The 17,448-nt window shown below is 46.1% G+C and overlaps 1 protein-coding gene across 1 annotated transcript in view; it reads right to left on the minus strand.

The window, feature by feature from the left end:
- Positions 1–312: 312 nt before the first annotated feature.
- LOC137309336 (ADAMTS-like protein 2) overlaps positions 313–17,448 on the minus strand; it is a 109,019-nt gene continuing 91,883 nt past the window's right edge. Inside the window, 2 exon segments of the mRNA XM_067977593.1 lie at positions 313–2,652; positions 6,971–7,115. Coding sequence (XP_067833694.1) covers positions 2,534–2,652; positions 6,971–7,115 — 264 coding nt within the window. The 3' untranslated portion in view covers positions 313–2,533.

Here is a 17,448-nt window from a genome sequence, read left to right on the forward strand (position 1 = left end):
TCGCTGACCTACATTGGCTCCCAGTCCGGCGACCCTCGATTCTAAAATTCTCATCCTTGTGTTTAAGTCCATTCCTGCCTCTAACTTCCTCCAGCCCTACAACCCTCCAAGAACTCTGCATTCCTCTAATTAGGTGCATTCTCCACTTCCTTCACCCCACCATTGGAGGCCATGCCTACAGCCATCGAGGCCCTAAATTCTGGAATTCCTTCCCTAAACCTCTGGATATCATGAGACAGTTACAAACATTACTGACACTCAAAAACCCTATGTTTGAAATGTATTGTATAAAATGAACTGTAAAAACTCTGCTTAATGGACATCAGGCCTGTTTATTATCATTTTTCATAAAGTATTGGTTGTAAAATATATACAAACTGTACATAGATTGTTCCAATTTTCTTTTTCCCAATTTCCCCAACTCCAAGAAGCCAGGATAAATACTTTGGACTGGGTTAAAATGTAAGACTTTTACTTAATATATCTGAATCCATAAAATGCATCTGGGAAAAAGGAAACCAATCTATTAACAATAATAGAATTATAAAATTAAAGATTGCAGGTTATTAAATATTACATTATATTAAAGCATGTTTGCAGCAGTCAGCCTGGGTTTCTGACACAGCTGTACAGGATTTATAACTGAACCAGGAACATTATTTTCTTAATAAAAATGCTTCTGACTTTTAACATTACCAACAGAGAAAGCTGCCATCACTGGAATTATTTGACACAACCTAAAACTTTCAGACGACAGACCAAGGAGCTTTTGGGTACTTTATAAATATACCCATAATCACACAGGGAGAAGGGGGCATCGCTGTACATTTATCTTCAATGGGCTTTACCACATAATTGAGAGGCTGGTATGTTCAGTGCTGCAAAGTCAAATGTTGCTTCAACAACTAACAAAAACACCGTACATTTCAGGTAGGGAGTGACTCGGTTGTTAGTGGGTGGGAGGGGCCCTGGTTATAGTCAGGTAGGGAGTGACTCGGTTGTTAGTGGGTGGGAGGGGCCCTGGTTATAGTCAGGTAGGGAGTGACTCGGTTGTTAGTGGGTGGGAGGGGCCCGGGTTATAGTCAGGTAGGGAGTGACTCGGTTGTTAGTGGGTGGGAGGGGCCCGGGTTATAGTCTGGTAGGGAGTGACTCGGTTGTTAGTGGGTGGGAGGGGCCCGGGTTATAGTCTGGTAGGGAGTGACTCGGTTGTTAGTGGGTGGGAGGGGCCCGGGTTATAGTCTGGTAGGGAGTGAGGCTGCTGCCTAGTTTGTCGATTTCCTTTCTTTACCTTAGCACAACTTACTGCAGAAATTGAAACTTGGAACAGTCCAGATTACTGAAGCATGATTTAGATTCTCAAATTTCAAGGTCAAAGCTCAGTTTGTTTTTTTCAAACTGGATGATGAAGATCCTTACTGTCACAATCTCCGATTGTTAAACTACGCCCTGAAATGCCCTATTTAACCTATATGGAGAATTACTGGCTGTTATACTGGGTGCTGAACCTGTTCTATTTAACCTGAACAGAGATGGTTCTAATCTTTAGGGCACTTCAACCATGGAAAGTAGGAGGAACCAATTGTGATCACTAATGATCCTATAACAGGGCGCGGGACTAACAGATTTTCTACCCAAGGTGCTCCCTGCCATTTCTTTTGACGGAAAGTCCTGGACTATCAGAGCTGAGAATATTGTGAGCGGCATGAACACTGAAGTGTAGCCATGGCACACAATGTACAACCACAGTAATGTGCTGCATTGAGGCGGAAACTCACCAACGAGGCAACAAGTCGACCCAACAAGGAGCCCAGGAAGTGACAGAGACCTAGACAGGGCACTAACAGGTAGCCCAGAGACTGAATTGGACAGGGAGGCTGATGTGACAGGTAGCATAGGGACTGACCAAAGCAGAGGGACTGGACTGACTGAGGCAGGGGCAATGGACTGAGGGGGGAGAGTACTGGAATGACAGGCAGCTTTGATACTTGATATCTCAATCATTATGTTGGGAGCCAAGCTCCCTGGTTCTCCAGTATTACAAGTGAAAAAGTATTTGTGATCAGTGTATTAAAAGGTACAAATATTGTATGAACACATCAAGATTGGAACATTACCTAATATAACATTTAGCATGTAATACAGAATCACATTAAATTAATAGGGAATCTTCATTGTAGCAACAGCCTTGCATGAGATCTTGCACAGTTGATAATGATGGATCACACAACCATGTGCCCTGTGTTCAGTAGCACTGTTGGAATGGCTTGGCACTAAAATACTTTATAACAGAATATCTGCAAAGGGGTACATTGGCTCTGCCATATATTTCTGGGCAGAGTGCTATACATGATAACATGCACTGGGCTAACTGCTTCCGAGTAGCCGGGGAACCTGACAGCTTCACAGCACAGGCTGTTGTTGGTGCAGCTCGATGGGATCGGCAATAAGCAGACAATGGGTCCTGAATTCCACCAGACACACATCATTCTTTCATTCACATGTTGCGGGGGTACAGTGATTCTGCCAGTCTGTACTATGAATTAGCAGTTCTACAGGACCAGCAGCAGGCTTTGCTGTAATACCAGTGGGAGCACAGATTGACTTTTATTGCCAGAACACAGTTAGTCCCAAGTTGATCTTGACAACTGTCATCTGTGAAACAATAATAGTGATGGTCAGTTTCTCATGAAGCTGTCAACTCCCCTTACGTGCAGTAAAAAACACACAGCTTAACAATCCATGTGGCATTGGGTCAAAATCTAATGTTTTTGGTCACCACCCTGAAGAGCCATATTGTAAGTATAAGGATGCACTAACTGGGACAGACGGCAAGATGCTGACAGACTCACAATATACATACTGAACAGAGAAGAAACAGTAAGTAGATCTTTGGAGATGCTCCATGCAATACTTCTGTGATGTATACCATGCAGCAACTCACCAAGGTTACTTTGACAGCACCTCCCTCTCCTGCGACCGTTACCGCCGAGCAGGACAAGAGCAGCAATGTTGTAGGAACACCATCACCTCCAAGTTCCCCATCAAATACAACACCATCCTGACTTGGGCATATATCGCCATGCCTTCATCGTTGCTGGGTCAATATCCTGGAATTTTTTACATTACACCATTGTGGGAGCATTATCACCACAAGGACTGCAGCAGTTCAAGGAGAAGGCCCAACACCATCAGCTTCTCAGGGCAACTAGGGGTACGCAATAAATGTGGCCGTGCCAGTATTGCCAACATCCCGAGAACAAATGAAAAAAATGTATGTACTGTTTCAGCATACGGTGAAACTGTAGACTGTTGAAGGTTGCAGGAATGAAGTCACCTCACCAATTAGAGACAGCATGTGCACCAATAAGTGCTTCCATGATGACCTGCTCCACTGAGACCAAAGAATGTGTGACAGCCCTGCTCAGTGACCCTCCTGCTGATAAGGGTAGTGCTCAGCATCCACCAAACACCTCCCATGACCGCACGACTAAAACCGGGAAACAGAGAGCAATGAGACTGATAATGCATTTGGGGAGAGCAAACAAGGCAAGGGAATACACAATAAATGGGAGGATACTGAGAGGTGTAGAGGAAGTGAGGGACCTTGGAGTGCATGCCCACAGATCCCTGAAAGTAGCAGGACAGGTAGATAAGGTGGTTAAGAAGGCATAATGCTTTCCTTTATTAGTCGAGGCATAGAATATAAAAGCAGCGATCTTATGCTGGAACTGTATAAAACACTAATTAGGCCACAGCTTGAGTACTGCGCACAGTTCTGGTCACCAGATTACAGGAAGGATGTGATTGCACTAGAGAGGGTGCAGAGGAGATTTACGAGGATGTTGCCAGGACTGGAGAATTTCAGCTATGATGACAGATTGGACAGGCTGGGGTTGTTGTCCTTCGAACAGAGGAGGTTGAGGGGTGATTTGATTGAGGTGTACAAAATTATGAGGGGCCTAGATAGAGTGGCTAGGGAGGACCTATTTCCCTTAGTGGAGGGGTCAATAACCAGGGGCCATAGATTTAAAGTGATTGGTAGAAGGATTAGAGCAGAAATTAGGAAAATAAAATTCACCCAGAGGGTGGTGGGGTCTGGAACTCACTGCCTGAGAGGGTGGTAGAGGCAGAAACCCTCAACTCATTTAAAAAATACCCGGATGTGCATCTGAGGAGCCGTGACCTGCAGGGCTACGAACCAAATGCGGGAAAGTGGGATTAGGCTGGGTGGCTCGTTTCTCAGCCAGCACGGACACAATGGGCCGAATAGCCTCCTTCTGTGCCGTAAATTTTCTATGATTCTATGATAGATGGATAACAGTTCCTAGCTGAATGTAGGGGGACAGTACAGCTAGATGTAGGGTTTTATTTTATTCGTTCATGGGATGTGGGCGTCGCTGGCGATGCCAGCTTTTATTGCCCATTCCTAATTGCCCTTGAGAAGGTGGTGGTGAGCCGCCTTCTTGAACCACTGCAGTCCGTGTGGTGAAGGTTCTCCCACAGTGCTGTTCGGAAGGGAGTTCCAGGATTTTGACCCAGCGACGATGAAGGAACGGCGATATATTTCCAAGTCGGGATGGTGTGTGACTTGGAGGGGAACGTGCAGGTGGTGTTGTTCCCATGTGCCTGCTGCTCTTGTCCTTCTAGGTGGTAGAGGTCATGGGTTTGGGAACTGCTGTCGAAGAAGCCTTGGCGAGTTGCTGCAGTGCATCCTGTGAATGGTACACACTGCAGCCATGGTGTGCCGGTGGTGAAGGGAGTGAATGTTTAGGGTGTTGGATGGGGTGCCAATCAAGTGGGCTGCTTTGTCCTGGATGGTGTCGAGCTTCTTGAGTGTTGTTGGAGCTGCACTCATCCAGGCAAGTGGAGAGTATTCCATCACACTCCTGGCTTGTGCCTTGTAGATGGTGGAAAGGCTTTGGGGAGTCAGGAGGTGAGTCACTCGCCGCAGAATACCCAGCCTCTGATCTGCTCTTGTAGCCACTGTATTTATGTGGCTGGTCCAGTTAAGTTTCTGGTCAATGGTGACCCTCAGGATGTTGATGGTGGGGGATTCGGCAATGGTAATGCTGTTGAATGTCAGGGGGAGGTGGTTAGACTCTCTCTTGTTGGAGATGGTCATTGCCTGACACTTGTCTGGCGCAAATGTTACTTGCCACTTATCAGCCCAAGCCTGGATGTTGTCCAGGTCTTGCTGCATGCGGGCTCAGACTGCTTCATTATCCGAGGGGTTGCGAATGGATCTCAACACTGTGCAATCATCAGCGAATATCCCCATTTCTGACCTTGTGATGGAGGGAAGGTCATTGATGAAGCAGCTGAAGATGGTTGGGCCTAGGACACTGCCCTGAGGAACTCCTGCAGCAATGTCCTGGGGCTGAGATGATTGGCCTCCAACAACCACTACCATCTTCCTTTGTGTTAGGTATGACTCCAGCCACTGGAGAGTTTTCCCCGATTCCCATTGACTTCAATTTTACTAGGGCTCCTTGGTGCCACACTCGGTCAAATGCTGCCTTGATGTCAAGGGCAGCCACTCTCACCTCACTGAGATTGCCTGGATTGATAGAAGGGAGTGTATCCAAAGAAGAAAGGCTTTTATTTATATACTGCCGTATCACATCATTCAGAAACAACCTAAGGTGCTTTTTTTTCGTTCTTGGGATTATGGGACATCGCTGGCAAGGCCGGCATGTACTGCCCATCCCTAGTTGCCCTAGTAGTGGGCCTTTTGAACTGTTGCAGTCTATATGGTGAAGGTGCTCCCACAATGCTTGTGGTTTGTTACAACTGAGGGGCTTGCTAGGCCACTTCAGAGGGCAGTCAAGAGTTAACCACAATGGTGTGGGACTGGAGTCACATCTCGGCCCAGAGTGGGTAAGGACTGCCAATTTCCTTCCCTAAAGGACATTAGTGAACCAGTTGTGCTTTTATAAAAATCCGACAGGTTCATGGTCCCTGTACTGATCCCAGCTTTTTATTTCCAGATGTGGCCTGGAACACCTTCACTTCTCATCATTCATTCATTTCAATGGAATTCATATTTGTTTTAATACAAATTTCAGACATGGAACACATTTCATTTTCCGTAAATGGAAAAGTCTGCATACAACATTAAGTGTGAGTGCATGCAGCAAATAAATTTATGTAACTAACAGAGCTTGGGAAGATGTCAGATAATGGGCACGATTTTAGCCCGGAGCCGGGAACGGGGCGGTGGTGTTGAATTGCGGACGGAAAACCCGGAAGTTTCCCGGACGTCTGTACGATTTTGACGTAAGGACGTTTTTATTTTGACTGTTTCCCGCCCGACAGGCCGGCCTGATTGACAGGCAGGTCTCAGTCGGATGGGAGGAGAGGAAGGAAGTGGTAAGTGTTCAGGTAAGTCTTAGATTGGATTGTTCTGGTGGGGGGGGCGGTGCGGAGAGATGGATGGGGGCATCAGCAGACATGGGGCATCGGGGGGGTCAGTCACCCTGTGGGGGGAGGGATCAGGGGTCATCGTGGGGGTCGTGATAGTTTTGGAGGGGTGGGGGGTCGGGGATCGTTGGTGGGGTCGCTGCAGGTAGGCTCGTTGGGCCTGGGGGAAACACTCCTGCTCCTCTGGGCCCACAAGCTGTGCTATAAAAGGCACTTACCTGCAGTTTCGGGCATTCTCACCTCCTCTCACGTGGCGTGAAGGAGAAGGCCTGGGAATCCCAGCCTCCAGAGGCTAAAATCACAAAACCTGAAAAAATGGAGACCTGCAGCCTCCTTGAAAGCTTTTAGTGACCAACCCGCCTCCTAAGAGCTGGTTGGTTGCCCACCCCTTGTCCCACCCCCATGAAAACCAGAATTGGGCGGGTTAGAGGTGGGTTTGAAATTGTTGCAATTTTTACTCCCCCCACCCTGCCTCCAGGCTAAAATCATGCCCAATGTCTTTCTCTCGTCAAAGGCATGGTGCAATGGAATTTAACACACTCACTATTACCTGGGGGCTGGGTAGGACAGGCCTGGAGATCACAGCTTTGCTTTGCGACAGGCTTCAAGAGAGGGTCACATCCGCGGACAATTTCTTTTCCCTGATAACATTTCACATCTCGCATTCTTATTCCAACTCCACAGGTTTTAGTGCACTGGATAAAGGTGACAAAAGGATATTTTATTAAATTCAGTGTAAGAACAAAAACAAGAAATCCCACCAAAAAATCTGTTACATATTTTAAGATATGTATGTACATTTAATTAGCAGGTAATTAAGGGCAGGGAAATTGGGAAAGGAGGAGGAGTAGCAGCAACGTTGATAAAAGACACAATCATAGCAGTGGAGAGAAAGTACTTCAGTAAGGGTGAACAGGCAGTGGAAACAGTACGGGTAGTACTAAGGAACAGCAAAGGATGCAAGACTCTGGTGGGAGTTGTCTACAGACCTCCTGACAGTAGTGATGTAGTGGGGTGATTTATAAATATGGAGATCGGGGAAGCAAGTAGCAGAAACAACATGGAAGAGTATGAAATATCAGTGGTACAAGGGAACCTAAAAATAAGTCAAAGAGAGGAACTTAGTATCATAGTAGGTGCAGCACAGGAGAAGGCCATTCAGCCCATCGTGCTTGTGCTGGCTCTTTGAAAGAGCTATCCAATTAATCCCACTCCCCTGCTCTTTTCCCAGAGACCTGTAAATTTTTTCCCTTCAAGTATTTATCCAACTCCCTTTTGAAAGTTATTATTGAATCTGCTTCCACTGCCCTTTCAGACAGCGCATTCCAGATCAGAACAACTCGCTCCGTTAAAAAAAAGTTTCCTCATGTTGTCTCTGGCTCTTTTGCCGATCACCTAAATCCTCTGATTACCGACCCTTTTGCCACTGGGAACAATTTCTCCTTATTCACTCTGTCAAAACCATTCATGATTTTGAAACCTCTGTCAAATCTCCCCTTAACCTTCTCTGTTCTAATGAGAACAACCCCAGATTTTCCAGTCTCTCCATGTAACTGAAGTCCTTCATCCCTGGCACCATTTAGTAAATTTCTTCTGCACGCTAAGGCCTTGACATCCTTCCTAAAGTGTGGTGCCCAGAATTGAACACAATACTCTAGCTGAGGCCTAACCAGTTTTTTATGAAGGTGTACCCTATGCCTCTATTAATAAAGCCCATGATCCCATATGCTTTTTTTAAAAACAGCCTCTCAACTTGTCCTGCCACCTTCAAAGACTTGTGTATGTGCACCCCAGGTCTCTCTGTTCCTGCACCCCCTTTAAAATCGTGCCATTTAGTTTACATTGCTTCTCCTCATTCTTCCTACCAAAATGTATCACTTCACACTTGTGTTAAATTTCATCTGCCACATGTCTGCCCATTTCACCAGTCTGTCTACATCCTCCTGAAGTCTGTTACTATCCTCCACGTTGTTTACTACATTTCCAAGTTTCGTGTCATCTGCAAAATTTGAAATTATCTCCTCTATACCCAAGTTCAGGTCATTAATACATATCAAAAAGAGCAGTGGTCCTAATACTGACCCCTAAGGGAACACCACTGTATACTTCCCTCCAGTCTGAAAAACAACCGTTCAACACTACTCTCTGCTTTCTGTTCCCTAAACAATTTTGTATCCACGCTGTCACTGTCCCTTTAATCCCATGGGCTTTAATTTTGCTAACAAGTCTATTATGTGGTACTTTTTCAAATGCCTTTTGAAAGTCCATACTCAACATCAACCGCACTCCCCTCATCAATCCTCTCCGTTACTTCATCAAAGAATTCAATCAAATTAGTCAAACATGATTGTCCTTTAACAAATCCGTGCTGACTTTCATTTATTAGCCAATGTTTTCCAAGTGCCAATTAATTTTGTCCCAGGTTATTGTCTCAAAGTTTTCCCACCACCGACGTTAGGCTGACAGGCCTGTAATTACCGGGTTTATCTCTCTCCCCTTTTTTGAACAGGGATGTAACATTTGCAATCCTCCAGTCCTCTGGCGCTGTCCCCATAGCTAAGGAGGATTGGGAGATTGTGGCCACAATTTCCACCCTTACTTCCCCTCAGTACCCTAGGATGCATCCCATCTGGACCGGGTAGAAAAGCAGTTGGTGACGTAGTTAGCGACTCAGAAAGGCAAAAGAAACAAAGGTTAAATAGTGTTCAGCACAGGAATTTGACGGGGTTAAAGGGTATATACTTCAATGCGAGGAATATTACAAACAAAGCAGATGAGCTAAGGGCACAGATAGACACATGGCAGCATGATATCATTGCTATAATGGAAACCTGGCTTAAAGAGGGAGATAATTGGCAGCTCAATATCCCTGGATATAGAGTTTTCAGGCAGGATAGAGTGGGTGATAAAAGAGGGGGGGGGGGGGGTAGCATTATTGGTTAAAGAATCAATTCCAGTTGTGAGAAGGGATGATATGCTAAATGGATCATCAATCGAGGCCATATGGGTTGAGCGAAGAAGTCAAAAAGGGGCAGTCACACTACTAGGAGTGTACTATAGACCCCCGAATAGCGAAAGGGAGATAGAAGAACAAATATGTCGGCAAATTTCTGAGTGCAAAAATAGTAGGGCAATAATAGTAGGGGACTTCAACTACCTGAACATCAACTGGGATTCAAACAGTGTGAGGGGCACAGAGGGCGCAAAATTCTTGATCGTGTCCAGGAGAACTTTTTTAGCCAGTACGTGACAAGCCCAACAAGAGGGGATGCAATTCTAGATTTAGTCCTGGGAAATGAAGATGGGCAAGTGGGTGAAGTGACAGTGGGTGACCATATTGGGGATAGTGACCACAATTCAGTTAGTTTTAGCATTATTATGGAAAAGGACAGAATTAAATCAGGAGTAAACGTTCTAAATTGGGGGAAGGCAAATTTTACAGAACTAAGAGGTGATTTGGCAGAAGTGGACTGGACAGAACTACTTGAGGAGAAATCAGTGGCAAGCCAGTGGGAGGCACTAAAAAGTGAAATTCTACAGGTACAATGCAGATACATCCCCTCAAAGAAAAAGGGTGGCACTGCCAAATTTACAGCCCCCTGGTTGTCTACAAGTATACGGGGCAAGATAAAGCAGAAAAAGAAAGCTTATGACTGTCACAGAAAACTAAATACTGCAGAAAGCCTAGAGGAGTATAGAAAGTACAGGGATGATGTAAAAAAGGAAATAAGGATAGCAAAGAGAGGGCATGAAAAAATATTAGCTAGTAAGATTAAAGAAAACCCAAAGATGTTTTATCAGTACATTAAGAACAAGAGGATAGCTAAGGAAAAGGTGGGACCTATCAGGGATGATAACAGTAACTTGTGTGTAGAAGCAGAGGATGTGGGTAGGGTTTTAAATGAATATTTTGTCTCCGTATTCACAAAGGAAAGGGATGATCCGGACGTAGTAGTTTAAGAGGAGAGGTGTGAAATATTGGATAAGGTAAACATAACGAGAGAGGAAGTACTAGAGGGACTGGAATCCTTGAAAGTTGATAAGTCACCAGGGCCGGATGGATTGTTTCCTAGGCTATTGAAGGAAGCCAGGGAGGAAATAGCGGATGCTCTGAGGATCATTTTCCAATCCTCACTGGATACAGGGGAGGTACCGGAGGACTGGAAGACTGCAAACGTAGTACCATTGTTTAAAAAGGGTACGAGGGAAAGGCCGAACAATTATAGGCCGGTCAGTTTTACCTCGGTGGCGGGCAAACTATTAGAATCAATACTGAGAGATAGGATAAACTGTCACTTGGAAAGGCATGGTTTAATCAGGGATAGTCAGCATGGGTTTGTTCAGGGAAGGTCATGCCTTACAAATCTGATTGAATTCTTTGAGGAAGTGACAAGGAGGATTGATGAGGGTAGTGCAGTGGATGTTGTTTACATGGATTTTAGTAAGGCATTTGAATAGCGCTGGTGGAGGGTCTCCGGCCACCCTGCGGGTACATTCTTGCCCTCCTTTGGTCCACGCCTTCCATCAGGGCCTCGAGAGCATTGTCGGAGAATCGTGGAGCCCTCTCTCTTGCCGGTGCAGCTACCCGCAATGCCATTTTCCCTTCTCCTAGTTAGCTGTGTACCTGCCATTTGAAATGTGCCTGCACCTTTAAGTAGTGCAGGCTGCTGATGACGTGCGCTGTGCAAGCCCCATTTCCAACTTCCTCATTCTCCGTGCAGCCTCTCAGCAGTGAGGGTTGCGCTGGCTGCACGGAGACTTCATGGTAAGTAGCAGGCAGCACGAAGTTCACGTGCTGCCTGCGTTGGGTCCGTCAGGCGCATGGTGGTAGCGCATCGTGCTATCATCGCCCAGAATGGACCCTTATCCAATCTCTCCCCCCTCCTCTTTATCTATTTTTACCCAATCCAACATCACTACTACCTCCTCCTTTACTGCTACAATGGCAGCATCCTCTTCTCTAGTGAAAACGGATGCGAAGTATTCATTTAGTGCCTCAGTCATGCCCTCTGCCTTCACAAGAAGATCTCCTTTTTTGTCCCTAATCGGTCCCACACTTCCTTTGACTACACTTTTACTATTTATATGTTTATAAAGACTTTTAGTTTCCCTTTTAGGTTAGCCGCTAATCTATTCTCATATTCTCTTTGCCCCTCTTATTCCCTTTTTTGGATCTCCTCTGTACTTTCTGTATTCAGCCTGGTTCTCTACTGTATGATGAACCTTACATTCGTCATAAGCCTCCTTTTTTCTGTTCCATTTTAATCTCTCTATCTTTAGTCATCCAGGAAGCTTATTGGATTCAATATAATTTTTAAAATTGCAATGGAGAAAATGATGGGACTTAAAATAGACAGATCTCCAAGACCTGATGGTTTCCACCCTAGGTTATTAAAAGAAGCAGGTGGCGAAATTACAGATGTGTTAGTCATCATTTTCCAAAGCTCTCTAGATTTGGGAATTGTGCCATTGGATTGGAAAATTGCAAATGTCACTCCATTATTTAAGACAGGAGGGAGGCAGAAACCAGGGAACTACAGACCTGTCAGTTTAATGTCAGTTGTGGGGAAGTTACTGGAATCTATCATCATGGACAGAGTGAGCACTTGAACAAGTATGAGCTGATCAAAGAGAGTCAATATGGATTTGTAAAGGGTAGGATATGTCTGACTAATCTTGTTGAATTTTTTGAGGTCACTAACATGGTGGACAGGGGTGTGTCTACGGACGTTGTTTATATGGACTTCCATTTGATAAGGTTCCGCACAAGAGATTATTAGCAAAAATAAAAGCGTGCGGAATTAGAGGTAACCTTGGGACATGGGTTGATAATTGGTCAGGAGATGGGAGACAGAGATTAGGGATAAAGGGAATGTACAGTGATTGGCGGAATGTGACAACTGGTGTTCCTCAGGGATCTGTACTGGGGACTCAAAACTTTTCACCATATATATCAATGACTTGGATGAAGGAATAGAGAGTTGTATATCGAATTTTGCAGATGACATTGGGCCCGATGTTACCAGGGCTGCGGGTTCTCGGCAGGGGGGCTATCAGGCGCGTGGGTAACGCGCCCGGCGAAATGAGTCAGCCACCCGCGCGATCGTAGCATAATCGGATCCACTTACCTGTTCTTCCGGGTTCCCTACTGCTGATCTGCGCGTCGGGCGGGCTGCGCATGCGCAGTAAGATCTGTCAGCTGAAGGAGCTCTATTTAAAGGGGCAGTCCTCCACTGACAGATGCTGCAACAAATAGAAAAAATTACAGCATGGAGCAGCCCAGGGGGAAGGCTGCTCCCAGTTTAATGATGCCTCACTCCAGGTATCAATACACGGGGTGAGGAGGAGGGGGAGAACAGAGATCTTCCCCCCGGCGGGCGGGAGGAAGCGGCCTGCCTCTGGTGGCAGAGGAGGTCACCTGCACCACCAACATATCGCCCACCTGCAGTGCAGGAGGCGCTCCAATGACCTCAGTAGGTCAGCCAAAGTGAGTACACTTACTCTTTCCCCTACACTCCGTCTGCCTCATCACCGCCCCCACCCCACATCTCCTTCAGCACTGCCAACACTACTCTATCACATCACTCCTCACACCCACCCAAAGCTCATCCTCATCTTACCTGCACCTACTCACCTCGCCAGTACTCATCCCGCCACTACCACTCAACCCAATCCTCATACAATCTCATGGCTCTATCTCATAATCACCCTCTCGTGCATCTCTTTCATGGCCAGCCTCACTCAACCTGCCACTACCTGTGCTGCAGCCACAGGGCATGCATCATATATGTGCAGTAGGCAGCGTAAGGCAAACATGTCGTGAGCATGAAGGGGATGCACAAGGGTGTTTGAGGGTTTGTCATGGTTGTTACTTATATTGAATTTCTGACCAACTCACATTACATATTATATTGGCACCACTACTGCCATGTCTTCGCGAATCTTGTCTGGTTTGTGCAATAATGCCCTCTCCTGAGGATCACTATGAAGACCCACAACTGATGCCACCCATTGTGTCACTGCAGAGTGGGTGTAGGTGTATTTGCAGGGCTCTTTTGTGCAGACGACTGAGAGACGTCGGCGATGTCCCCGGTTGCACCCTGGAAGGATGCGGAGGAGAAGTTGTTGAGGGCAGTGGTGACTTTGACAGCAACAGGTAAGAAGATGGTGCTCGGGCCAGCCAGGAGCAGCTCGGCATGAAGGAGGCTGCAGATATCCACGACTACATGTCGAGTGACTCTGAGCCTCCGTGTGCACTGCTGCTCAGAGAGGTCCAGGAAGCTGAGCCTCGGTCTGTGGACCCTGTGGCGAGGGTAGTGCCCTCTGCGACGCATCTCTCTCTGCGGTAGCCCTCCCTCCTGCTGTACAGGTGGATGTGTCACAGCATTCTGTTGTGGAGCTCCATGTGTCAGAGGTGGACGGCGTGGATGGCGAGGCTGGTGATGCTGTTCGCCCTCCGAGGAGGTCATGACTGCAGCTACGGCGGCCCCCATCCGGAAGATGTACATCTGAGGGGGTCCGCAAGGTACGTACATGTCTCTGGACCCCGGGGTAAGTGTGCATGTTGGTGACTTTGATTGTCAGGAGGAGGGTGGTGGAGGCCAAACTTTGTCCCAAGTGACAGAGTGGCCTCCTGCAATGGGAGTGTTTCCCCCAGTGTGGGAAACAGTCCCAGTTTGCTCTAAAATCCCACCCCTCCGCACATAATCCCTTAATCAGGTCAGTTAATGACCTGAACAAGCAAAATAAATACTGTCAAGTGGAACCCCGCTGGCTTTAATCGCCTGCGGGATTCCCACCAGCGGGGGCTGCGCGCGCACGCCGGCGCGTCAGTGGGGAACCTGGAAGTGCGCGGGTTCGAGGCGGGCTCCGGTCCCGCTCCGGATTTCTCGATTTTGGGGGCCCCCCCCAACCAGGAACGCACCCGCTGGCGGGTGCTAAAATGCTGCCCATTAAGTTTGAAGGCACAATAAGTTGTATAGATGGGAGCAAGAAGTTATAAAGGGACATAGATAGACTAAGTGAGTGGACAAAACTGTGGTAAATGGTGTTCAGTATGGGGAAGTGTGAGATCATCCACCTTGGATCCAAGAACGACAAATTGGAATATTTTCTTAATGGTGAGAGATGAGGAGCTGTGGAACAGCAAAAGGATTTGGGTGTCCAGGTACACAAATCACTAAAAGCTAGCACAGAGGTATAAAAAGTAATCAAAAAGACTAATGGAATGTTGGCCTTTATCTCAAAGGGGAGGAAGTTATGCTTCGGTTGTACAGAGCCTTGGTCAGACTGGAGTACTACATTCAGTTTTGGGCACCGCACCTCAGGAAGGATATATTGGAGGGGGTACAGTGCAGGTTCCCCGGAATTAGACTAGGGCTTAAAGGATTAAATTTTGAGGACAGATTGCATAAACTTGACTTGTATTCCCATGAGTTTACAAGGTTGAGAGGTGATCTAATCAATGTGTTTAAAATGATAAAAGCATTCGATAGAGTAGATACAGAGAAACTATTTGCTTTGGTGGGGGAATCCAGAATAAAGGGAGCACAATCTTAAGAATGCAGCTAGGTCATTTAGGAGTGAAATCAGGAAGCATTTTTCACACATAGGGTAGTGCAAATCTGGAACTCACTCCCCAAAAGGCTGTGGATACTGGGTCAATTGAAATTTTTTAAGACTGAGATCGATAGATTTTCATTGGGAAGGGTATCAAGGGATATGGATCAACGGCGGGTAAATGGAGTTGAGGCACAGATCAGCCATGATCTACTTGAATGGTGGAACAGGCTCGAGATGCTGAATGGCCGACTCCTGTTCCTATATTCATTGCAAAATGAACATATTTAAAGGGGAAGGTAATTCCAAGGGAGTACTTTCTCTTCAAAGTACTCCCCACATTACAGAAAAATAATATTCTCCAGAATTTCTTTGATGATTTTGTAAAAATGTCTATATATTACACACAAGGAGAACCTTAAGTTGGATTTCCTGTCTGCTTGACTGCTCCAATAACATAACCGACAGCAACCATCTCAGAGCTGCTCCATAGGAAACATTGAGGGCTGCAAGATTCCCAAGCCCACAACATCGTTCCCTGGGGCCAGCCAGCTCCAACGTCTTTCTGAAGCTACACCTCCCATTGTTTCCTATGGACATACCCCGTGATACAAAAATACTCAATTGGAGGAGGGCCAATTTCAATGGGATGAGAACAGATCTGGACGGGTAAATTGGAATCAAAGATTGGCAGGCAAAACTGTAATTGAACAGTGGACGGCCTTTAAGGATGAGAAAGTTCAGGTACAGTCCAGGCATATTCCCACGAGGCAGAAAGGTAGGGCAACTAAAGCCAGAGCTCCCTGGATGACAAAAGAGATAGTGAGTAAGATGGAATAAAAAAAGGGGTGTATGACAGACGTGAGGTTGATAACATAAGTGAGAACCAGGCAGAATATAGAAAGTTCTGAGAGGAAGTGAAAAAGGAAATAAGAGGGGCAAAGAGAGAGTATGAGAATAGACTGTGGCCAACATAAAAAGGAATCCAAAAGTCTTCTACAGGCATGTAAACAGCAAATGGGTGGTAAGAGGAGGGGTGGGGTCGATTAGGGACCATAGGGACCATAAAGGAGAACTACTCATGGAGGCAGAGGGGATGGCTGAGGTACTAAATGAGTACTTTGCATCTGTCTTTACCAAGGAAGAAGATGTTGCCAGAGTATCAGTAAAAGAAGATACAGTTGAGATACTGGATGGGCTAAAAATTGATAGAGGAGGAGGTACTTGAAAGGCTAAAAGTAGATAAGTCACCTGGTCTGGATGGGATGCATCCTAAGATGCTGAGGGAAGTAAGGGTAGAAATTGCGGAGGTTCTGGCCATAATCTTCCAAACATCCTTAGATACGGGGATGGTGCCGGAGGACTGGAGAATTGCAAATGTTACATCCTTGTTCAAAAAAGGGTGCAAGGATAAACCCAGTAACTATAGGCCAGTCAGTTTAACCTCATTGGTGGGGAAACTTTTAGAAATGATAATCCGGGACAGAATTAACAGTCACTTGGATGAGTGTGGATTGATTAGGGAAAGCCAGCACGGATTTGTTAATGGCAAATCGTGTTTAACTAACCTGATAGAGTTTTTTGATGAGGTAACAGAGAGGATAGATGAGGGCAATGCAGTTGATGTGGTGCATATGGACTTTCAAAAGGCGTTTGATAAAGTGCCGCATGGTAGGCTTGTCATCAAGATTGCGGCCCATGGAATAAAGGGGGCAGTAGCAACATGGATACAGAACTGGCTAAGGGGCAGGAAACAGTAGTGGTGAACGGTTGTTTTTCGGACTGGAGGGAGGTGTACAGTGGTGTTCCCCAGGGGTCGGTGTTGGGACCACTGCTTTTCTTGATATATATTAATGACTTGGACTTGGGTGTACAGGGCACAATTTCAAAATTTGCAGATGATACAAAACTTGGAAGTGTAGTGAACAGTGAGGAGGATAGTGATAGACTTCAAGAGGATATAGACAGCTGGTGGCACAGGTGGACATGTGGCAGATGAAATTTAATGCAGAAAAATGTGAAGTGATCCATTTCGGTAGGAAGAACGAGGAGAAGCAATATAAACTAGAGGGTGCAACTCTAAAAGGGGTACAGGAACAGAGAGATCTGGGGGTATATGTACACAAATCGTTGAAGTTGACAGGGCAGGTTGAGAAAGCGGTTAAAAAAGCATACGGGATCCTGGGCTTTATAAATAGAGGCATGGAGTACAAAGTATGGAAGTCATGATGAACGTTTATAAAACAGTTTCGGCCACAATTGGAGTATTGTGTCCGGTTCTGGGCACCTACTAGAATGATTCCAGGGATGAGGGACTTTAGTTACATGGATAGGCTGGAGAAGCTGGGGTTGTTCTCCTTGGAATAGAGACGGTTGTGAGGAGATTTGATAGAGGTGTTCAAAATCACAAAGGGTCTAGACAGAGTAGCTAGAGAGAAACTGTTCCCATTGGCGGAAGGGTCAAGAACC

This window comes from Heptranchias perlo, unplaced genomic scaffold (assembly GCF_035084215.1).
Source record: "Heptranchias perlo isolate sHepPer1 unplaced genomic scaffold, sHepPer1.hap1 HAP1_SCAFFOLD_162, whole genome shotgun sequence".
In the NCBI taxonomy this organism is placed as follows: Eukaryota; Metazoa; Chordata; class Chondrichthyes; order Hexanchiformes; family Hexanchidae; genus Heptranchias; species Heptranchias perlo.